The following is a 24,238-nucleotide window of genomic DNA, read 5'->3' as shown; positions in this document are numbered from 1 at the left end:
TAAATGTGTGATAACCTGTGTAATGAAAATGGTATTGCAGTGACTATCACTCAGGTAGCCCGTCTCCATCTACCTGAACCATTTGTGTGACATGAGAGGAGTGGCTATGTAGAGAGAAACAGTGGCACTGAGGGTCCAGCTCCACACTCTGTGCTCATGTCAGGTTTTTCTTTGTACTCTTTCTAATCCAGTCCTAGGCAGAGTATCAAAGAGAGTTCCACAGTGCAAAATAAACCCCAATAAAGGAGACAGCTGTGATACTTCAAAAACACACGCCTTCTCAAACTAGGACAGTCATGTAGACATTCCCCTTGATGTTCAGTACCTGGAAACTAAGAAAACTGATGTCATTTAATGCAAATTAATTCTTCAACAATCTTTCCTGACAACAAAAGCAGAGAAAGAGTTTTGCCACAACAGGATCAGCTCACAATTAGCCAAGGAATAGCTTGGAGTTTGTGTATGTTGGCAGGGCACTTTCCCATTGAGAAAGACAAGTTATTCACGTATGACAGCTTCACAGATGACCAGTAACTAATTTCCTGGTTCACAGATCTGATGAAAGTAAGATTTCTAAACAGGCCTCTACTTTTTTCTTTCTTTTTTTTTCTTTTTTAATCCACTATAAAAAGATACTGACGTTGGGAAAAGGGCCAAAAATGTCGTATCTTAGAGATAAGTAACATTTAAAGAAAAGAATGATGTATTTGTAATAACAAATTGTTGGAAAGGCTTGAGAAATAAATGCAAGTCAGGATTATTTTAATGCCTGCTTCATTTACACATGCATATGAACAGCTGTAGGCACATCCTGTCATGTGGTATTTGGTCACCACACAAGGAAACCTCTGTTCCTGAGATAAGGAGGGCATCTGCTCCTCTGACACCTTGTCTAGAGAGAGGGGTCTTGGATGACAGGTGTCTTTGCACCCACCCCTCTCCAGTGGTACACGTTTACTGTATTTATATATCTGGTGGAACTTGATTCTTCCCGCCATACCTATTATGTATGGGAAGTACTGTGATAAACCAGTTGTGAGGAAAGAAGACTAAGCTCTGTAGTTGGAGGTATGCTCCCAGCTGGCTTTCCAAACAACTGCCTGAAGACTGCTGCTGTTCAGAGTGGGACTCTTTAAAGCTGAATGAGGAGAGTAGAGAGTGCAGTAAACGTGCGGAACTACTGATGAAGGCTCACTTAAATATCTCTACAAAGACCAGAAGCTCTGCCCAGTACAGAAATTAAGACTGTGTATGATATCCTTAGTTAAGACTTGTTTAGGGGACAGCACTTTAATCTTGGAATTGCAAGTAGTACATGTATGGGACATGAGAGGAGGTGCATGGGGTGGTTGTGACCCAAGTGCAGGACCCAGCACTGAGCCTTGCTGAACCTCATAAAATTGGCCTCAGCTCATCAATCCAGCCTATCCAGGTCCCTCTGTAGAGCCATCCTACCCTCAAGCAGATCAGCACTCCTGCCCAAGTTGGCATTGTCTGCAGACTTACTGAAAGTGCACTCAATCCCCTCATCCAAATCATTGATAAAGATATTACATGGAATCACATGTGACATTTTCAGTATGGTTTTTCCTCATCGAGAAGAATATTTGCTGAGAACTGTCCAGTGGGATGGTTCAAGCAGTTCTTCAGGACTGTCACCACCAGCTGCAAGCACTTTTGTGTTTAGTCTGTGTTCAACGGCAGAATGAGCAGCAAGCAGAGTCCCTCATTGCACACGCACACGCTGCCTTCCTGACATAGGTGAACCCTCTCTGGGATGAGGAAGAGCTTGTTCTCCAGCTCCTTTGCCCCATCTCCAAGACTGACAGCCAGGCAGAGTTTGTCTGGGTTATTTTCTCATATGAATGCTTCTTAACAGGGAGCTGGACCATGGCAACGTAAGCCATTTAACGTAATAGCAATTCTTATGCATGTTTGCCGAGGCAAGTCAGGTAAAGTTTGTAAGCTGTCAATTAATATTTTTGGTCTTAAAATATTTGTTTAAGAAAGACCTTTGTGACTTTAGCAGACATAAACGTGTAAATGCCACACTGCTACAAGCCAGCCATCTGGACTTTGTAATCTGGCAGGTAAACAAAAAGACCAGGCTCTTTGGCATCTCTCAGATTATTGCTGATCATATGAACATTAACATTTCCAAACGTGTCTCTTTGCTTCATGACATTACAAAGACTTCATTAATTTTCTTTTCATATGTTTAAATATTTATTTTGACCTTTTGCCTCCTGGTGTAACCTTCTGGCTGGTTGGACTGGCCAAATCAAAATACACTGATGTGTGCTGGATGGCCTTGCTGCTTATATAAACACACTGCATAAACAGCTCTTGCAGAACAAAAGAGCAAGTCCTCCACAGTACTGTAGCAAGGCTCTTTGTCCTCTTCACGTTATTCGTACAGGTAGGGGCTGTGCTGAGACACACCAGCTGGTTTTCTCACCAGCCTTCATATCCCATGTTCTCACTCACATCCAGAGCTGTTTTTCCTTGCCATGAGGAATACCAAAGCGAGACCAACACGGTGCTGTTATCTGTTTGATGTGCAGGTGCCGCTGCCGGAGTACCGACCCTGCTCCTGGTTCTGGTGGTGCCTACCCTGGGTGTCCTCGCCTGCTCGGGATTCTGAATGTAGCTGGATTTACCTTGTCCTCTGCCTAAAAGAAAGGACTCCCTTTGAAGATGAGGACCACGATTCTTTTTGATTTCTGTGGCACCATCCTAAGCCAAAAAAATTCCACTTTAAAATAAATTACCCTACCAATTTCCTATGAACTTTAAGAGGACTGAGGCATCCAGGAACTCCTTCATGAAGTAAATCAACTTTTGAAAGGCTAAGAAATATTTTTAACTTGTTCCAATATGCCTTATAAAACACTTATGCTGATCTGTGACAGTTGCATGATTCGGTCCAATGGGGCAAGTTACAGTGTTAAAACCCAATAACATAGGCTGTACAGTGAAAGTAAAATCACCATACGTAGGTGCTTTAACTTGAATAACAAATTGTGAAATATAATAGAGATTGAAATGTTGATTGTATGTGATAAATGTAAGAGTACTACGTCTGTCTGTACTATCCTATATGTTTTGTGTACTGCATATTTTTGAATGGCCCCATCATCATTTATTGGGATTACTGTTTTTTGAGAGACAGTCAAAGCAAAAACATTTCATTTTTTCAGAGCTGTATTTCTTGAGGCTATTGGATAGAATTTAAAGGACTTGAAATAGGAGTGATGAGGAACTTCTTATTTTAAATATGTTCAGAACACCTGAGACATGCATAGCATGCTCAGCTTAAAGGAATTTACCTGTGATTCACTGATGCAGGACATACCATATTGTTTTCTTAAAGCAGATCTGTTGAAAAATTCTATTAGTCATTGCTGATATTAGGAGTAAAATGTCAACTTTCAGGGAAGCAGCGTAATGTATTAGGTTTGATTTATTATTATTATTATTACTAGTAGTAGTATTATTATTCAGAAAGCAATATACCACTGAGGAGTTTGGAGATGGAGTCCATGTTATGATCAGCCCAGTGGACCCAGAAATGGTAGGAAACGTATGTTATTTTTTGAAGGGAAAAGATTTAAAATATATAAAAAAATAAAGATATACAATAAATGGCGAAAACAGAGTAGCACACTAAAAATATTATTATATTTACATTTTTATGCTGCAGATGCCAGATGTTACTTTCCTGTAGTGAAGGTGTACATTTTGGAGAATTATGTGCTTTTTCAAGAACTTGATATTATTCTAGTGTTCATAGTGTTGTAAATAAGAGTTTTAAAGTTCTGAGACTGTCTCCCTGTTTGATAGAGTACTGAATGATCCAACTTTGTGTTAGTACATGGAAGTCAGATCCCAACTGTTAGTTGAAGGTAAATGTTTAATATGGCCTTTGCAAAATGGGAACTCTTATTAGAGATAGAGAATGTTTTTGTTCTGACTGTGTCTAGAGTGTTTCAGTGTTGTTTTTTTTGTTGGTTTGTTTGGAGTTTTTTTAAGTTGTTGAAGAAATGAACATTCCTTTGATTTTCCATGGTATGCTGGGTATTAGTTTGAGTGTGAATGTTGAAGAAACGCAGTGGTACTGAATCAGCTGGCTCAAGTAATAGTGCGATGTCTGATGCTTCAAGAATTATAAGCTATCATATTTTATTAGCACAACCTTGCTAGCTACTTAGAAATAGATTTTATCTTTTTAGAACTGATACTGTAGAGGTCCGTAATAATAATATTTACATGAAGCAAGAATAGGTCTATTAATAATTTAAACCCCCTCTTTTATTTGTATAATTTTGTACTATATATTTACATGTAAAAGTGTAGAGTCTTCATTATGAAATATCAATAATACTGGTTTAGTTTCATTTTAACTATTTGTTACAAGATGCAAATTTTTTACATAGGTGAAAGTGATACCTTCCCTATAGAGGAATGTCAAAGTGTCAAACACTACTGAGTTTCGTAAACTGTATAATTATTTGAAAGAGAAATGAGCTGTCTTCATACATAAGAAACTAATACGCTGTAAGCCTTCTGTACAAAAACAAATGTGTTTTACTGTGTTTCATTTTGTTTGGTTGTTTTGCAGTATGACTCATTTTTATATAATATACAACCACAACTAAATCTTTTGCCAAATGCATGATTGCCTTTTACTTTTCTAATACATGGTGTAAAAAGCAAAATGGTTCCATTTTTGCATGGAAATGATCTGGGAAGGAAAGCCACTTCTTTTTTGAAAATCAACAACACAGATGAGGTAGGTCTCACACACTGATCAGATAATTGGAGGTTTTTCTGTTTCACATAATTGTGTAAATTTAACTGGGACCTTCAGTTTCAGATTGTTGTCAAGAAGAACTAACTAATGTATCATCTGCTTTAAAATGCAAGGTTCTTAATTAAAGTTTATATAGATAGACATATTTGTTGTTTCTTTATATTTCAGGAAACTTGATATTACTATTATTTGATACTGATGAATATTGAACTCTTTTTTTAGTTACTTTTTATCTTTTTTTTTTTCAAATGAGTAGAGCAGGACTGTGCTTTGTCCTTTTTATGAATGAAAAGTAAATTACAATTAAATAAATGTATTAATGTTACTCAAATTATAATAACTGTCTTTTGAACTGGAGCTTTCTAATTTCGTAACAGTGATGCAGTCATCTGTGACAGTAAAGGTGTGGATGAAATGAGGCCTTGTGTGTCCCTGCACTGTCTTCTTCTGAGTTTAGCTGGAGTTAAAGGCTTTTGTGAGATAAGAGTGGCATCAAGTGGAACTGACTGAGATACTGCCTGCCTTTGAGGGGTCACATTCAGGTCCTAAAATGCACAAAATGTGGCATATAAGAAGTTGGTGAAGCTGACAGTCTTATTGGAAAGCTTGATTTAATTTATCTTCAGAGATACCAAATGAGAAGAGTCAATGACAGAATGTGTTCCCCTTGCCCTGCACCTAAAACACCGTCTAGTCAGGGCTCAGACCTGGGGAGAAGGAGATTATCACTACTTTGATTAGGTACATTTGTGTATTTTCATCTCATTTTCTAACAGAAATAAGGATTTGAGTCTCTGTCTGATAGCTAATGATTTTGAATTTATTGGGTGATGGCACACAAATTCAGCAAGTATCCTACTGCAGGTAATCATAGTCTGAGTAGATGGTGGAGATGTAAATCAGGATTTGCATCGAAGCAGCTGCAGCGTGGTCACTGGTCTTACCTGTTTGGCCTGGAGGATGCCTGGCCAGAAAACACCTCACAGCCAGGTATGTCTTGCCTTACTCCTACCTTTCCCAGGGGCTGGACAGCATGAGATGAGGATCAGTTTGGGGAGGCCTGAGAACATGATGTTGCAGGAGACAGAAGCTGAAGTCATTGCAGTGACACGAGGAGGATGGGAAGAATGGAGCATAGAACATAAACCCATAGGACAAAAGGTTCATTATTGCCACCCTTCAAAGAAGAACTTGGTTTTGTTTGTGAGATGACTTTGTTTCCAGACTTCAGAGCCTCTAGCTATAGAAGGTGATAAAAAATACAGCTTTAAATATTAGATATCAGGCTGAAGACCAGATCTTCCAGTCTTGATCTGCCTCAGCATTTCATTAAGCTACACTTCCTATTGGAATTAAAATTATAATGAAGGACATAAAATAATACTCAAATACATTCGTGAAATAGTTGATCTTGAAATAGTTCCGAATGCTATTGTTTGGAGATTTTGTTTATTTAAATAGGCCACAGAAATGTCTGTCTTTCAGGTTACAGCAGTACAATATGGGCTAAGGATATTCCTTGGCAGCACTACACATTTCTGTATCTTCTAGCACTTGTGTGTGCTCCATCCTTGCACATGTCATCTGGTGGAATCTTTTCACAGTGTTCATACATCAGCACGATGTGGGAATCACCTGCCTTCTGCACTGAGCAGCAAGGTCTTGCAAGGGAAGATTGTCCCTCTCCATTTCTTTCAGAGATTATATTTCTGTAACTTTTCTACCACTAGTTCCTTTTGCTTTGTCATTTTAACATTCTTCTAATTTCCAAAATGAGAAGAAAGGACAGAAAGCAGAGAAGTCCACATCAATGGGAAATAAAAAATAATGTTCGTATCTCAAACAGAAGTAGCACTGTCTTGTCTTTTCTTGACAGGCTAACATGCAGGCTTTTTTTACCTGGATGCTAATTAACCAAGTCTGCTCTAAAGGATGTCATGAAAAGACACATGAAAAGTATTTCCTTCATCTTAGTAGATCTTGACTCTGGTCAGTTCTCTTGATTAATATGAACAAGACTGGTAATTATGTCAATTTTAGTTCACCAAAACACTTAGAAAACTCATGATTCAGCTGGTAACTTAAACAGGCAACCCCCAGCGAGCACTGATGAATGTATTTTACTGGCCTGTGTTTAAATAGACTAATAGTCTCTTCAAAACCTGATGGTCTTTAGTGTGTTGTAACAGCCACTAGTTATCTGCTTCACAAAAAGGCATGAAATTGTTTTTCTCCCAAAGCAGGCAGCAGAAAAGGCACAGTGTCTTCTGACTCATAAAGGGGTCTATTTGCTGCCCCTCCACTCGTGGCGAATCACTGTGTAGCAATACAGCCCTTCTGTGTTTTATTAGGCTTGGTCAGCACCAGAGAGATGTGCCAGAGCCATACGTCATCTCAGAGAAGGGAGAATCAGACACTGCCCAGCCCAAAATGTTGGGTCAGCAGAGTGTTTGGCATAAATGCAGCTATTCTGGCACAGAGTTAGCTAGTGTTAAGTGGGAAAGTGGAATAATTACCCTGGCAAAAAAAATGTTTGACACATGGGCTCTGTTACTGCCAGGAGGAGGCATTGAACAACCTGGAAGCAGAGGCACCGTGCTGAAGGTTGATTCCCATCAGAAAGTACACCCCAAGAGCACTGGGACTGCACAGGTGCACTACTCCATCTGTAGCCACATATGTCCCATGGAGTATACACTGTGCTGGACATCACTATTGGGTGAGCCCCAAAAGGGAAAATTGACTTCTCCCTCTTCCCCATCTTACTCCACATCCAGCACTGTTACTGATTTTCAGAGAGAAGTGGTCTCTGCAACCACATGGAACAGGCACAATTATAGCAGATTTAAGCCCATCCTATATTAGATGAGTAAATGGGACAAGACAAATCACTCCCCTAAATGCACCTGCCCACTGGCTATGAAGGAAATGTAGCAGTTAATGGCAGCTATCTGATGCTGGAGAAGGTAAGTCCCACCCCAGCTGTATGGTGACAACATGACAGATGAGATGCTGGTACAAAGGTACATCTAAACAGAATACAAAGATATTGACTGGGCATCATGCCCTCTAGATGGCTGTCATAGTGTCTTCTCCATCCTTCAGTTATTTGACATCTGCTGAAAACAGCACATAGCAAAGTGCTTCTATGGCATTGAGACAGTCCAGCACCAGACCTCCGATATCGGCATGGCTCCAGGTTGGCACATGCCACAGTCAGCAGGGGTGGATGTCACCAAAGGGTCATAATCTGGCTGCAGGTTGATGTTTAAGCCTTTGGGAAATAGCTGTTTGTGGTGACCCCAGGGCTGTGGAGGCACGCAGGTGAGCAGGGCAGCTGTCCTCAGAGCACCAAGCCTCTGACCAGCTGTGGGGAGGGTGCCCTGGCCTCAGAAACAATGCATTCAGCACAAGACACTGAATTCTTCTCCCAGCCCAACGGGAGGAGAGAAGCAAATAATTCCCTGGATTAAGGCCCATGTCACGTGGACTAGGAGGATTTCAGGGCCCAGCAGCTGAGCTGGGCGGGCATCGCTCTCCTGGCTGATGAGCCCTGAAGCAGGCAGGCCTTGGGAGCGCACAGCGTCGGCAGCTCAGACCCGTGTGCCAGTAACCGGATTAGCTGTGTGGTGACGTTCGTTACTGACTCTCACAGATATAAAAGCACTAAGTCCCCAGAGGCATTCAACTGGAGGGATTTGCCCTGTCCAGACAGCTCCCTGTGAGCAGCCACCCTGCAGTGCCTGCAGCATGGTAGCACTCATGGGAGGCAGCAGCTGATTGTACTGGTGGAGCCAAACAGAGCTTCCATGCTGCTAAAACCTCATAGTATCCACACCAGGACTGTGGATACCACCAGCACTTCCCCCAGGGTTGGTTTTGGGATGGCACAGCCCTGAGCTCTACAAGGGCCCCTTGCAGCTGCTTGGCAGTGGAGGTGTCTGCATCCTGGGCCTGGCACTACCAGCTGCAAGGAGCTTTTACTTTTCTTTTCAGTACCTTCAGGATTACTGTAGGTTCTGCAAATGCTCGGTTCCTGCTGCTTACCTGTATCTGCAATGGAAAGTGGGACAGGGAATTGCGCAGGTCTTTTAGGGCAAGGCTGTGTGTGATGAGGCCTTTGCTCACCCACCTCTTAGGCTTCCTGATTAAACCACTGCCATTTTGTACTGCGAGTCCATGTTTAGCCAGTTATATTCATGAAGTCATCTATCATTTCCACTGCTCTTTTGACAAGCCCAGGAGGTTTTTAGCTGTAAATGCTGAGACACATGCATCAATCAGAGCTTCTATATGTCAGTGCTCTGAAGCTCTGACCTTAATTTAACTCTAATGCATTGCAAGCTTCCTATGGCTTTACCTGTAGCAGAAAGAGCTGTTGAAATCAGCCAGGTCTCCACAAAGCCGTCTGTGCCTGCCCACTAAGAGCACCTCAGGACCACTGCAAGCCTCTGAAACATGCACCAACACCAAGATGACGTCTCCTCTGGCATCAAATGCCAAGACTCTTCAGCCATCTTCGGTCCCTGAGTTGATCTCCAGTAAAAAGTAGGTGATGGAATGATTCAAAAGGGTCTAGAGGGGGTGGGTGTATTTATATATGTGGGTCTTATACAAGCAGGTTAAAGCATGCACTGGGATTGTCACAGAATCCAATAAATCCTAATGCCTTAAGCAAACAAACAAGCAAAAACAACAGGAAAATGTCAGCTCTGCAGTTTTTTTCTTAGCTTTTATGAACAGTTTAAACTTTGTGCTCTCATAGCCACAAAGGAGCACACAGAATGACTTCGCTGGATTCCTTCCTTCCTTCCTTCCTTCCTTCCTTCCTTCCTTCCTTCCTTCCTTCCTTCCTTCCTTCCTTCCTTCCTTCCTTCCTTCCTTCCTTCCTTCCTTCCTTCCTTCCTTCCTTCCTTCCTTCCTTCCTTCCTTCCTTCCTTCCTTCCTTCCTTCCTTCCTTCCTTCCAACAGAACTGGGAACTCCAACATTGGTAATATGAAGCCAACAGCAAAGAATATTGTGCCTGTACAACCTCAGAAACAAAGTCCCTTAAGGACTCAGGTATTCAAGAGATTATGCAAGCCCTCAATTTGCCAGACAGTTCTGATACAAAAGGTAAAAACAGAATGGCTTTTACTTTTGTCAAGCCCTACATAGGCTTCTTTCAAAAGCTCTGGATCAGATTTGTAGGATCAAGTATATATTCTAATGTTTGTTTTTTTTTTTAATTGGCATCAGTCTTAATGGATTTGAAGCCTCGTGTTCTGAAAGTTCAGCAAAAACATGTCTTGTGCATTACCTGGTGACTAACACACAATTTCTCATCTAATTTCATAATGTAACTTGTAGCTTGTGTGGTGCCATCATTTATTACACTATATAGAATAGCAGAACAGGGGGAAGAAGGCATGCATTTGGCTTTTTGTTGGATGACAGGGTATTTTCATGAATGAAAAGTTCACAGTGAACTTTGCTCAGCCCCAACTCAGGTACCTCTGTTACCAACACCATGTGGGAAGCCAGCCAGGCACTCTTGACTGAGCCATTCAGACCCAAGACAGGCTGATCACTCTCACTTATGCTCATCACAAGCAGAGCTCATCTAGGAGAGATGTGCTCATTGCTGAAGCTAGGTAGGATCCATCTGGGTGGCTTCTCACCTCCTGTGAGTATAAAGGGAAGATGAGGGAGGCTAGCTGCCTAAGGACAATGGCCAATATACAGTTTTCTGCAGCAACATCTTGAAATGCTGGAAAACTTAGATTAATCAGCAGTTAAATACTTGAACCTTATTATACCATGAGGAAAACCCTGTGTGATGCCTGATCAAGAGAAATAAAATTTGTACCACTCTAGCAGAGATGAAACTCAGGACAACCAAAGTGAAGGAGATACTACTGTGAAATGTCACTGGAGAAAAAACAAATAGAGAAATAAAAACGTTACTTCTAATTATATCGTTAGAATCAGTGTTGTTGACAGCATTAGCTTCTCAGGAACTAATGAACTGTGAGAATAATTGCATGTAAACTAGAATAATATTGATATTATGCCAGAAGCTGTGATGTCTATCAAGAATTAATTTACAAAATCAAAACTGAAAGAAGTCAGCTTCATTTATGACCTTTAAAAATGCGAGTAAACATGGGATGCAAAAAAAAAAAAATCTCATGAGAAAGCACCCTTGTAAAACTACATTGTAAAACCTTGTATCTAGAAGACCTTTTTCTGAAATCACGAGTATATGATCAGTATTTCCCTTCTCGTTTATTTCTAGAATGTGGCAGTGGGTTTTATGATTTCCATATTCCTGGTCTAATAATTATTTGTTTTTCATCAGGCTAGTGTTCTCTGCTGATTTCTTGGGATAAATAGGTCTTCATCCCACGAGTAGATTGCCCCTGAACACATCGACAAAGGAGAGACACAAGGACTGGGGCAGTGCCTGCTCCAACAATGCTGCAGCAGGGCTGGTCTCCAGCTCCCCACAGCCTTTCGCTGCTTGGCCATGGGCCCTGCTGAGACAGTCCCACCTCAGGTCTATGTCCCATCCCGTCTCAGTCCCATCCCCTCCCTGTCCCCAGGGAAGTGCCTGATGCCTGGGGCTGGGGCTGTCCCCAGTGCCCAGCTAACCTGCTCCCTGCATGTCCTGTGGGTCACCAGCCTCACCATGCTTTGCCATGGCCTGTGATACCTCCTGTATCAGTGCCAGAAACTACTCAAGGTATTTAAGTAACTAATGTGGTGAAGCAGCTGAGTTCAGTGGATTTGCCATAGAGAGCCTTGAAAATTCATGGGGTTCTAAAACCAAGTAAAATGTACATCGGGTAATAGTGTTATTGTGCTTCACATATAAGAGTGACCCAGCATGGTAGATTGAGAGTGGATCCGTGAAAATTAGATCTGTGTGACTCATAACTGGTCTTTATTTATTTGTTTTATATCATTTATGGATTTAATGGAGCAGAGAAGTAACAAAAGATAAAATTTAGAGTGAGCCATTCCTAGTCCCAAAAGGAATTTTCTTTGCAGTGGGCCACAGCTGATGTGGAAGGGCAGGCAGACAAGATTGCTGTACTAAGCTTTGACAAATGTGCAGCTGCTTTTGTGATCTCAAAGATCTCAAATGCATCATGTCTGCAACCAACATATCCCCTTCATATTTACTGATGGTGAAGCTAGAAACAGTCTGAGAAAGCACTAAGTCCATCTTAAAGCTTTTATTCCCTTCTGCATCAAAACTGGTAAAGAGTGATATGAAGTGAAGATTGCAGAGCTGCAAAATGTCAGTGGAGAGCAGAGTAAGAGTACACCCTGAGGTGGATGCAGTGAGAGAGCATGCCCAGGCTTCATGGATTTGTTGGTGAGGAACAAATATGGAATAAAGCAGAGGACTTTAAATGAACAAACCCAAATTATTTGTAGGTCTTGGATACAGTTTGTAAGCATTAGGAGAAATGGATGTATAAAAGATGTCACTATTGGTATCAACAGCTATCAGAGGGTACCTCTTTCTCAAACAGGGCAGTGAGGTTTAGGTCTGAGCTCTGTTCCACAAAGATGTGGCCAATGCTGTGTGACAGTGCGGTCTCTTCAGGCAGCCTGTATTAAACAATCATAGGGTGGTTTTTATTGGAAGGCACCTTAAAGATCATCTAGCTCCAGCCCCTGCCATGGGCAGAGACATGCTGCTGTTAGCCATGTGTCACTGCTCAAGGGAACTGTATTTATGATTCAGAGAGGATAAAGGATATTATGTTGACTGGATTGTCTGTGGCTGACTCTCTGATCCTCTTCCCCAGTATCCAGCCTCTTATCTCTTGTTCCAGATTCTAATCTATGAGACATCCCAACAGGAGCTGTAAGTTATTTGTGAGTCGAATCTGCTAAAAGAACTGTGTAAAGGTGTAGCTATACCAAGTATGTAATCACCCAGCTTCTCTGTGGTCTAACTGCCATCAATACAAATGTAGACTTGATTTAGGGCACATGAAAAAGTGTTATGTGGATTTGTGAAGATACCCATTAAACTATCCATCTGTTTGGGCTTTTACTTCCTTTGGCTCATAACAAGCCTCCATTAATTTCCTTTACAAAGTGAGTGCTCAACAAGAAATTAAAGGTAACTCGCATTAAAAAATATGAAAACAAGTAATATATGTAGTATTAAAAAGTTTGGAAAAAATCCTTCAACTATAGATGCTAATGTTTCTGTCCATTAAGCATCAAAAATTAATTTTCTGGAATGGATGTACTAAAATGACCTCCCATTACAAGCTCATGACTGCCAGATATTAGTAAACTATGCCTAAATGGTTATCATTAGGTATAATAATGACTAAGCTCACAAAGTGTTTCATGCTTATGTGTCTGTAAAACACAGCCTGGAGAGCAATAGCTGTATTACTCTTTTTTAAACAATAATGAGTGATGTAGGAAATAGTTGCTCTGTACCAGACAATAAGAGGGAAAAAGTCTTCACTGGAAGCTAGAGTAATCTAAGAGCTATCATGGGAGCTTTCCCACCACATTTTGTGGTCAGTGTTCCACCTACAGGTAGATTAATTTCTTGGCTAAGGCTGTATCCACTGTTTACTTAGTCAATGCCCATGTGCTAGATCAACTGCCAAAAAGATCAACCTTTATAATGATCTGGCTGAAGAGAAAAAGAGTTCATGAGCATGTTTATATTCTTTTCATTGTATTATCCATTAAAAAGCATCCCCAGAAGGACAAAACAAAACCTGATCCTGCCTGGAGGCATTTGTGGAAGGTGCTGATATGACTGATAACACTGCAGTCTTGGGGTGGGAAGATTGTTTCTGGAGGGTCCTTACAGCAGAGGTAAGGAAGAATTTCTTTCCTCTCTAAGTAACAACACAGTGGGGTAGGAGGTACTAGCTTCCCTCCAGTAATGTATGTTAGGGGAAATAATCAATCAAAGCCCTGTCTATTTAACTTTTCACTGAACTCAGCAGAGCAGGCTTTCATTCCAGCTTGATTAAATCTAGTCAAGAGCCAAGGCAATTGTGATCCCACCTGAAATGTTGCCAAGTCTGACCAGCAGGGCAGGGGGAAGCCTTTGCCCTCCCAGGCAGAGCTGAGGTTTGTGAAGTAATTCTGTGCCTCCCTGGCTGCAGATTTGTATGAAGGGAGAGGCTACGACTACTGCACAACTTGGAATAAGGCAAGACTGGAGCATCGAGTTGCTATTGCTACTGGGAGAAGAACAGGACTGGCTTGGCATCCGTTTGTACAGATAGAGACAGGCATAGCTTTCCTGGGAAAAGTCTGCATTCCCCATGCTGGGAATTCTTCCTCATAGGCAACAGCAGTAAGCAGGCTCACTCCATGTGGCTGTGCCAGCAAAAGAGCTCTGTACTTTCATCAGGAGGAGAAAAAAGCACTAGGGGCTCTTTTCTCCTCACTGAAGCTTCTGCCCTCATGTCACATGCATAAGAGACAGCTCTGCACATCCACAAAAACACTGACCTCAGGGAACAACTTTCACCAGCTTAAAATCTCTTTATCTTGGTAGCTCAGTGCCTTTCAGTTTTGCTCAGAGATCTTCGCTTTTCTCACGTATGATTCATGAGATTTAGCAGCTACACATTGTTATGGAAAGCATTAAAGCAGGTATGAAAAATCTAATTTTCTGTATCACTTTGATTGGTTTGCAAGTGTCTTAAATCAGCTAATAGAATAAGTGAGGTTTTAGCTAGAATAATTTCTTAAACCACTGAATTAATGTCAAGGCTCTATTTTCTGTTTACTCCTATCTCACCATGTAAAATTTCTCTCCTTTTTCTTTCTTTGGATGAAGTACAACTGGCTGAGCACATCAGCACATCTGCTAAAGACCTGAACAACTTGACTGACTTGTTTAAATCCAGTCCTCAAATCTAAAACAGTCTCAAGTCATTGTTCTTCTTCCAGAGAAATACAGGAAAGTAACACCAAATGTGGAAGTAGCTCCCCAAGCCTACCTGCTTTGCACAACCCGTTGGGATTTACTCAGTGCCGGTCATGTCCCCTGGTCCCTCTGGGAAGATGGGCAGGGGACTCTGAGTAACAGATCTGGCTACCAAATGCCAAGCTGCCCCATGTACCACCATCATGCAGTAACTGGGAATAGATGAATTTTCCTATCATCCGGTTGGTAAATGTCCCCCAAATCTGTCACAAGGGCAAGGGTCTTTTGTTTTTGTTTGTTTGTTTGTTTTCTTTAACTGGTCTGGGGAGCTTTAGGTCACAGCTCAGGCTCCCTGGGGGACTCAGCAGGGCACTGACTAGACTGTTGCTGCTGTTGTGAGGACTTCAGTAGTTATAAACGTCAGCTTTCCCCCTTGGAAAGTCAGCAGCACCAGGAGAAAGGGAAATGGAGGGCAATGGGTACTCAAATCAAAAAAGATACAGCAAGTGAAGAGACACAGCCTTTGGGCACTGCTGGGCTGTCATCAGGAGTGTGGCACTGCCCGGACATGGCTGCTCCACTCCCATGTGGCACAGAGGGTGCTTTGCTCTGGCCTAGGCTAAGGAAAGTGTCATCTTTCCTGTGTGGTCCTTTCTCTTCCCTCTGCCCTTTCTCTAATTTCCTCCATACTGTAATTCCTTGCTATCTAATTGAATGTGCAGGATTGAACTAGTGATCCAGACAAGTGATGGATGGGGAAAAAAGCTTCCCAGCTGAGAAAGGAGCTGCTGAAAGCCAAAGTCTTTGTAAAAGTGCAGTGCTTTCCCCCAGAAAAAATCTTGCTTCTCTCTAGTTAGGCAGGCACTTCCTCTGCACCTCCATTCGTGATCCCCTGAGCTGAAAGCCAGCTTTCCCAGCTGTGACACAGTGGGGACCCAGGAGTTTGAACTTGAATAAGGCCCTGAAGTGGCTCATTAGCTTGTGGGGTGATGTCAGCAACCTTTGTTTGTGCCTACTGACAGAAATTAGACACCTACTGACTGAAGTAACAGCTGAGCAATGTGTTCTTTAAGATATCAGTGGCGCCTTACTGGTGGGATTAGGCACCTACATACCTTTGAGGTACCCGGCCAAGGAGATTAAGGGACTTGCCCACGGTCACACAGGAAATCTGTGGCAGAGCCAAGAACTGAAACCCACTTTCAAATGGCTTAACCACAAGATTATAATTCTTCCACGTATTAAATTATTAATTCTGATGCTTGTCAGGAAGCCTGAGGCACAGGATGGGTACTTATTAATTGGAGCCAGACACATAAACATGCACATTGATTTATGTATTCATATATTTAAAACTGGATGAAAGAACAATCTGGTATCTCATTTGCGATCTTACTTTAGTCACTCTCCTCCTGGTTTACATAGAGTTGAGGACTGCACTGGAAAACAACCAGTTTTGTCCCATATATGGAACATTTGCTTATGAATCAATACATGCAGTAGGATTCATAAGAAGCTGGGAAGGTGGGTTTCACCATGGATCCTCCCAAGCCATCTTTGATACTGTTGTCACACATTCCTGGCCAGGGCTTGTTTCTTCATTAAGCCAACACGGCAACAGTGTATTTTTGCTTGTCGGGGTTTAGTTCAATTGCTTGTAATACCTGTGGTCCTTTCATCATTCTTTGTCCCCTTGAGAAATGAAAAAAAAATTAAAAAAAAACATCCAGGGAAGACACTGGACAGTGACATTGCCAAGGTTTAGGCACTGAACTAGGATGCCTATGTTAGGAAACAAGTCTCCCTCTCTGTTCAGAGCCAGTGGACAAGGGTAACTTCTCTGGGGGTGACTCAGAGAGGAGCCTCACTTATTCGCCTGGACTTGCCCTCTGGGAGAGACTCTCTGTCTGCACTGACTGTCAAGGGAGGCAAGGCTGGCAAAGGCAGGCATTTAGGCATTTAAATGTATGTTAAATTGAATACATTCCTCACACCCTGCACGCCTTCTACTTATGCTTGAGCTACAGTGGTGAGGAACATGGAAATGCTGGATTTTTATTAAATGTTACACTCTGAACTAATAGGTAGCTAGGGAAGGGATAAGCCAGAAAGATTAAACTCATCTGTAATTATGCTAATGAGAGTAACCACAGGTATATTCTGGTTCTAGTGATAAGAAAAAGAGGATGGTCAAGGCCTCTGCAGCATCTAACCATAGTCTTCCTGATCAACTCCCAGCAAGAGAACTGAATGTCAGCCATATGCTGGGCAGGGAAAGGCGGTGGTAATGGGGAAATTGCCCCATCAGAAATTTTTAAGGAAAACAAACTCCAGGAGTGGTGGGACCAGAGATGAATTTACAGCTTAGACTACAGGGACTCTAAGGTTCCCTCAGCAGCATTTCTCTGTGTTATATGCACCCCATCTGACCCATGGCTGTACCTAACCACAAAGAACATCCTACCAGCCATCAGCAGTTCTATGTAGTCTCTAGGTAGCATCAGCCACTGATCTTAAAATATCCTGGGGCAAAATATTTTGGCGTTAGGTTATATTTTCATCAGATTATAATAATCAGATAAGTAAATTTTGTAAACCAGGTTGGTGACTTTTAACTTCAGTAACATGGTAACCATCTACACACCTGGGTATTTCTGATCAGCGTTTTACAACAGCGTGAGACCATGTCACTGTGTCTAGCATATTTTATTCTGCAATAGTTCAGTAATGTAGGGAATTAGTATTATTACTCCTCACAGACAAAGGCCTCAAAGACTTGAATGTAACTGAATAAAAGCATGTGAGTTATTGCTAAAAGGTAGAGATTGTTTACTGTTCTCTCCTAGACAGAAGGCTAAGCTATGAAATAGTACCTCCTATGTATACATGGCATATAGTATCTCTTCCTTCTGCAGCTTGTCAACAATATGCAACCAGTTCGTGGTTCAGCATTTGGATTATCTGAATAACACTACATGCTTAAGCACGGGAAACACAAGCATGATATGCTGAAGGACTAAGTAACAGATAAACATAGTGACAAGTAACATCAAAGAGTGAGTGAGGAAAATGCATTTAATACAATTTTCCATTTAAAGCAAGTTTAATGCTGCCTTTTCTCTGTCTGTCTCTCTTACTGGCGTTTGTATTATATACAGTCACAATCAAATAATATTGCTGTTCAGTCTCAGTGGAATTTACTGGGTGCTTGACCCTTCTGAAATTTAAGCTATTTATACAATATCCAAGCTTTGGGTTTCTCTTATAGGCATATCTTCATCTAGCTGTTCTGTGATACTAGTCTGTATTTGCAGGTGACAAATCCACACATGAATACCCAATCTTAATTTTGGGTACCCATTCAGACACATTTGGGTGCTAACTGGATGGATGTCTTTGTAATCTTTTTTTTTACTCAGCAAATTTTCTCCATTTCACAAGCAGAGTAAGTCCTGCACCTAGGTGCTATGCCCAGACAAGCTGATATTAGCAGTGTGCACTCTGCAGGGCCTTGTGTGCCAAGGCAGCCTCTCTACAACCTTCACTTCTGGAGAAGCTTCTCCATTAGCTCTTTGGAAACGTGAGGAGCAAAAGGGCTTGGATTAGGGAACTCTTTTGGAAAGCTGGCAGCAAAGCTGTCAGAGGAGAACCCAGAAGCTAGTTTTGGCAATGAGATGTCCATGAAAGGCAGGGTGTCGAGAAGCAGTAAGTTGTTAAACACAGTTAAAACCCTGTTTTAAGGGTTTAGCAGTAGTACTATGGGACAGGAGAAAGCTGAGGTAGTAGGAAAATGGCCATCAGGAAAGGGCACGGGGAAAGTTGTCCTTCCCTGGAAAACTTTAACTTTTAGCCTTGAGTATCTAAATACACCTTCTGTCAATCCAATAATGAAATAATAATATCCTGAGAGACCCACATCTTCAGTCATTTCATCAACCGAATAATCCTCAACCAATGTGGCCCTTGAGGAGCCCATGGTTCAAGCTAGATGGGCTCAGCATAGCCATGTCATTGTAGTTGCAAGGCTAGCACAGCCCTGCAGCACTGGTCCTGGCTTTGTTTTGAGTTAACTTGGATAGCAGAGCTCACATCTGCCTACTCTGCTGGGTAGGAGTGCTTCTTGTGTCCTAGTGCTGTGGTGGGTCCCGATGGAAAAGTCATTCCAAATTCTCAATGACTACATATTTGTTTTTAAATACCCTCCTCATTTCCTGATCCAGCTGTTAAGTCCTTTGGGTTTTCTCTGTGTGCATGTGCATGTTTTTTCTTTCCTTCTTCCTTTTCTTGCATTTTTCCTATAAGCATCAACTTTCTGTGTTTATTCTTCCTTGGCTGCTGCCCAAAATGCTGCCGTCAAAACACATCTGTAGAATAAGTGCTGAGTTTTTTAAAGGAATGTAAACAGCCAATAAATTGTTTTAGGTTTTGCCCACAGAATCCATGTAGCTTTGATTGTTGGTACTTGTCTTGTTTTATTTATTTTATTTGTTGGTAGAAACATCTTGGGTTTATTTGTTTTTGCCAGATACAGTCGTGAGCCTCGAAGAACAAGTATAACAATGTGAGAAGCTGTTTTGGGTTACTTTGGGCAAAATCTCAGGATTGCTGAGAAAGTCCTGAGGGCAGTAAACAGGTCAAGGCAGGCTGATGTCTCCTCTTGGCTTCAACATAGGTGCCCACAGAGGTGTCACAGCAGACTCAGGCATGTGGATCAGCTAAAAAATCTTGTGGCTTCTTCCACATGGATTTCCATAAACTCAAAGCAGTCTGCAGCAAAGGCTGTGTTACTGACAAGTGTGTGATCTCTTTCTGTATGATTTGTATGATTTTTAAACTGTAAGAGATGTGTTAAGGACTCTACGCTATGGCACAGTGGCATCACCAAACCAGTGCACTGGACTTGGGCCACAGGCTTCCACACTCAATTATATGATCACTGGAGCTGCAGCTGTAAATGTTGTGGTCACCTGGGCTGGAAAGAGAAGTGGCTGGAGGCTAACCCTGTCATTCAGTGTGTCTGTGGCTTCAGCAAATGCCTCATTAATCACAGTGGTGTGAAGGTGGGGCTGGGCTTCAACTCTGACAACTGAGAGCACACTACCAGTCCCATGCTGAGCCCCCTTCACCTATGCAGAGTAACCCAAGAAGCCTTCACGTGTTCCCTGTGGTATATATCTGCTTGGCTAGTTGAAAACTATTCTTGCATGAGAATCAAAAAGAAGCATATCTGTGGGAAACTGCTCTCTTCTGTCTTAATAAAGCTGCTTGTAGGGCTTGGATAATTCATTACTATGGTGAGTGGGGTGGTGGTATGTCTTTTCTCAGAGACACTTAGGGTAGGTCTGAGAATATATGTCCACAGAGAACACTCGATTAGAAAGCTAGGTAAGAATCTTGCTGTGCTCTAATTACAGCCATACTCTTCTAGAAGAAAAGTAAATTTCTTAAATATTTGTTGATGTGTTGAGGACATGTAGTTGTGTAATTGAGTGCTTTGGGTAGTACATTGAAATAGAAGGTACATGGGGAAACGACCCTTCCAGAGCATGCACAAAGGTCAAATTTCTGCCACCTCTTTCTGGAACACGAAAAAAAGAGGAGGTATGTACGAGGCTCAGTGTCACTGCCTTCCCATAGGTCCTTCTCCACCTGACAAGAAATAATGGTGTTAGGAACATGTTTTTTTCCAACCAGTTGTTGACATAAAACTTGGTTGTTCTTCTACTTTTGCTGGTGCCTAAGGGCAAGACAAAGATTGCAACATATGAAGCAGACAGCTAGAAGAGGCAGTGACTAAAGAAAGAGGTATCTTGCAGGAAAATCTAGACCACCTAAGTAAGACACTTAAATTTCCTACTCAAATAAATATTTCTGCCTCCAAGCTTTACATGTCAAGCAGGGACTGGGACAGAGCAAACTATTAGGACATGGTAGGCATAGGAATACACCTGAATCTCCAATGCCCTTTGGCCCTGCTGCACCTATTTCAGGGCTCTGTTCAGTTCTGTTGTCCACAGAATATGGAGACCTTCATATTCATAGCAGGGGTAATGGTCTTCTATGGGGGCAGAATTGCTGAGGCTGCCTCCATCACAGTGGTACCAGCTTGCTCCTACAATGGGAAATGAGCCACAGCTTTCCTTAAAAGAAGCACCTGGATAAACCTTGTCTCCTAAGGAATTATAATTCCTGTCTTTAACCACCAGCCAGTAAAACATCCCCAAGAGGAGGTTTGGGAAGGGGACATATGTCTGTGCTCCTGTCAAACACCAGCCCCTGCCAGTAGGAACAACAGGATCATAGGGCAGAAAAAGAGCAGGCAAAATGGAGCCTGATCCCATAGGTAGAGTCCCTGGCGGGGGCACCCTGCCATCCCCTCCAGATAAGGAGCAGGCTGTGGGACTCCTCTCACAGGAGTCTCTTTCCATCAGCAAGGAGCAGGCAGGCACCCAGCTGGCAGTGGACACGGTTTGGTAGCTCCCTTCTGCAGGAGCTGGGTGCGAGGGAACTGGCAATGAGACCCCACTTCTCCTGGCCTACAGCTCAGAATCGTAATTACAGTGCAGAAAGTGCTGCTCGTCGCACGTGGCCAGTGCCAAGCCTATTTCCTACTACATCAAGTAGCTCCCCAAGGGAGACCTGTGCTTCTCTCCACACCCAGCCAAGCCCAGATCATTGAGAAATTTTCCATGCAACCAGAAAGCAACTGCATAGCTGCACGATCCCTCCTGGGAAGCGGATTCACCTGGATTGGGTCCGATAGACAGGCCAGGCCAGGAGAGAGGTGAGTTTAACAAAGAGAGGGGTCACAAGGGGTGGCTCTGAGTCTGCTCTCCTTTTTGTCCTCAAGAAACAGCTGTGCTACCCTGGGATGACCTCTGAACAATTTCTGATCTCTGTTTGCAGATGGGCTGTGAGAAACCTTTTTGGGGATAGTGACATGGCTCATGTGGGATTTGTGGGGCCACATGCCATCCTGCTTTTCTTCTGGTTGCAGAAGAAGGGAGAGGCAGGAGTGGAGCAATGGGTCTGGGCAGCAGAATCACCTGCACAGGGCTGGCATGGGCATGTGGGCTTCAGGACACAGCTGAGTGGGTAGAGGCAGGCTGCAGGTCCATGACACTTTCTGAGTGATGAAATGGTGTCCCTTGTATGCTTGAGCACTATGCTGGCCTTTGGGGTGCACTTTGCCTTCCTGGTGCTATCACAGGGGATACTCCAGCAACTGTGCTGTGTGCCGTTTCCCTGATGATACAATGTAAAAAGACATGGTTCAGCATTTAGGTTGCAAAGTTTGTCAGAACTACGTATTCCCTGTCCAGTGTTTGAGTACCTGGAGTTTCTTTCTCAAATTCATGGCTCTCTCAACTGTGTGGTATGCAACCTTAATGCCCTAAGCAGGAAAGAAGAGAGCCTTAAAAGAGTGAGATAATTAAGTCAATGCAATGTATTTAGTGCTTTGCATTGTTTACAAGTGAAAGATGACAGTCTGCATGGAAAGACGTCAGGCAGGACACTGGACTTGTAAAGAGGTCTGCCTCCTTCAGCAGTGCATGAAGTGGTTACAATTTTTTTTTTTTTAAATGAAACTCAGTGAATATGATACTGAGTTTAAACAGTAGCAGCAATCTAAAAACTCCCCCTCCTATGGTACAACCTGCCTGGAAATAAAAATACTCTGAAATAATCACTGATTTATTTTATCTGCACCTGGACGGCATGTTAATCTTCAGATCTGGCTTTGATTTCTTTTGAACTTGAGAGTCACTGTTTTTCTCCGTAAACACTTTGCTATGAATCCTACCAAAAATTATACCAATCCTGTACAAACTAATGTTCATGAACTTTTATATTCACATTGGGAATAAGATTGTCTTAGTCTTGACTACTTGCCCTGGCAGGGTTGGATCCACAGGCATTACAGCAATGAGCTTTAGTCAGGTAAATGGACTCCTTCAGACATATTTACGAGGACCATCCGTCCTGAAAGACTTTAAAAATATTTTCAGCACTAGGTTTACTTTCCAATTGGTCATACGAAAAAATGTTATATCCCCTATTTTTTTCTAAGCCATTCCTCATTTTCATTCTTGTGGTTTCAGGATCTCTGTATAATATGACACTTGTTACTGTGATTTATGGCTTTAGGTGAACAATATGCTGTACGTGGTGTTAATTGCACTGGATGGAATCCAGAGGCATTAAAATGCTCATCTTCCCTCATCTGTGCTAATGAGCTTTGATTTCTAACCTGTCACCAGGGTTTATTTATTAGAGCATCATGTTTGTGATTCTCCACAGTAGCTCAAGAGTGAACATTGTCATCCAAGTACCCTCTGTTCCCTCATCCCCAACACAGTTTTGACACAATAGAAAAATTATTTTGTGCTGAGACTTGGCTTAGGCAGTGTCTGAATGCACAGGTTGGGAAGTAAGGGTATAATAGGAATAAATACAGGAGTTCAGGAACTGCTGCTGAAAGAGGAACTCGTCAGTTTGGGAAAAAATACACCTATAATGATACTCCTGATCACAGAACGAGATATTAAGTATTTTCTTTGGAGTGGATGGAGTAATTTCATCTATAGGTTTGAGCAGGTGGTGAGAAATCTAGAGTTCCTAATATCTATTAATAGCTCTGATGAAGTTTCCTTCTTTAATTTTAGGGCAGTTAATTTATCTCCCCTCTTAGGTTTTGCCAATGTAGTAACACTTCAAAAATGAAATTATAAGCAGACAGGATGTGTAGGAAAGAAAATGTAACAAATATAAATGAATCTGTGAAGTGTTTCTTACGATATTCACTTGATATCATCAAATGCGATATGTTCTGCTACAGATTTAGCTGGAAAAACAGGAATTTGAAAAATGAATAATCAAGGCAGCTGCATCAGTGTTACATCCAGTTCTTTATATTGTAGTCAACATAAAAGCTTAGGACTTTTTCTTAATTATCTGGTTAATCTGTAAGTCTCTCCCATTTTCTGAAAGCCCGAGTGTTTATAGAATCATAGAACTATTCAGGTTGGAAAAGACCCTTGGGATCACCAAGTCCAACCATCATCCCTACTCTACAAAGTTCTCCCCTAAACCATATTCACCAACACCACATCCAAATGACCCTTAAACACATCCAGGGATGGTGACTCAAACATCTCCCTGAGCAGCCTATTCCAGTGTCTAACCACTCTTTCTGTGAAAACATTTTTCCTAATGTCCAGTCTAAACCTTCCCTGTTGCAGCTTGAAGCCATTCCCTCTTGTTCTGTCGCTAATTACCTGTGAGAAGAGACCAGCACCAGTCTCTCTACAATGACCTTTCAGGTAGTTGTAGAGACTGATGAGGTCTCCCCTCAGCCTCCTCTTCCCCAAACCAAACATTCCCAGCTCCTTCAAGCTTTCTTCATAAGATTTATTCTCTAGGGCCTTCACCAACTTCATTGCCCTCCTCTGTACTTGCTCCAGCACCTCGATATCTCTCTTGAATTGAGGTGCCCAAAACTGGATGCAAT

At 42.1% G+C, this 24,238-nt stretch overlaps 1 protein-coding gene across 1 annotated transcript in view; it reads left to right on the top strand.

Moving 5' to 3' along the window:
- Positions 1 to 5,150, top strand: part of CNTN1 (contactin 1) — a 243,307-nt gene extending 238,157 nt beyond the window's left edge. The window contains exon 25 of the mRNA XM_051608904.1: positions 2,565 to 5,150. Coding sequence (XP_051464864.1) covers positions 2,565 to 2,644 — 80 coding nt within the window. The 3' untranslated portion in view covers positions 2,645 to 5,150. The remainder of the gene's footprint in view (positions 1 to 2,564) is intronic.
- Positions 5,151 to 24,238: the final 19,088 nt, after the last annotated feature.

This window comes from Apus apus, chromosome 1 (assembly GCF_020740795.1).
Source record: "Apus apus isolate bApuApu2 chromosome 1, bApuApu2.pri.cur, whole genome shotgun sequence".
NCBI classification, from domain to species: Eukaryota; Metazoa; Chordata; class Aves; order Apodiformes; family Apodidae; genus Apus; species Apus apus.
The sequence above is the reverse complement of the archived record's forward strand: the minus strand, read 5'-3'. Positions and strand labels throughout refer to the sequence as shown.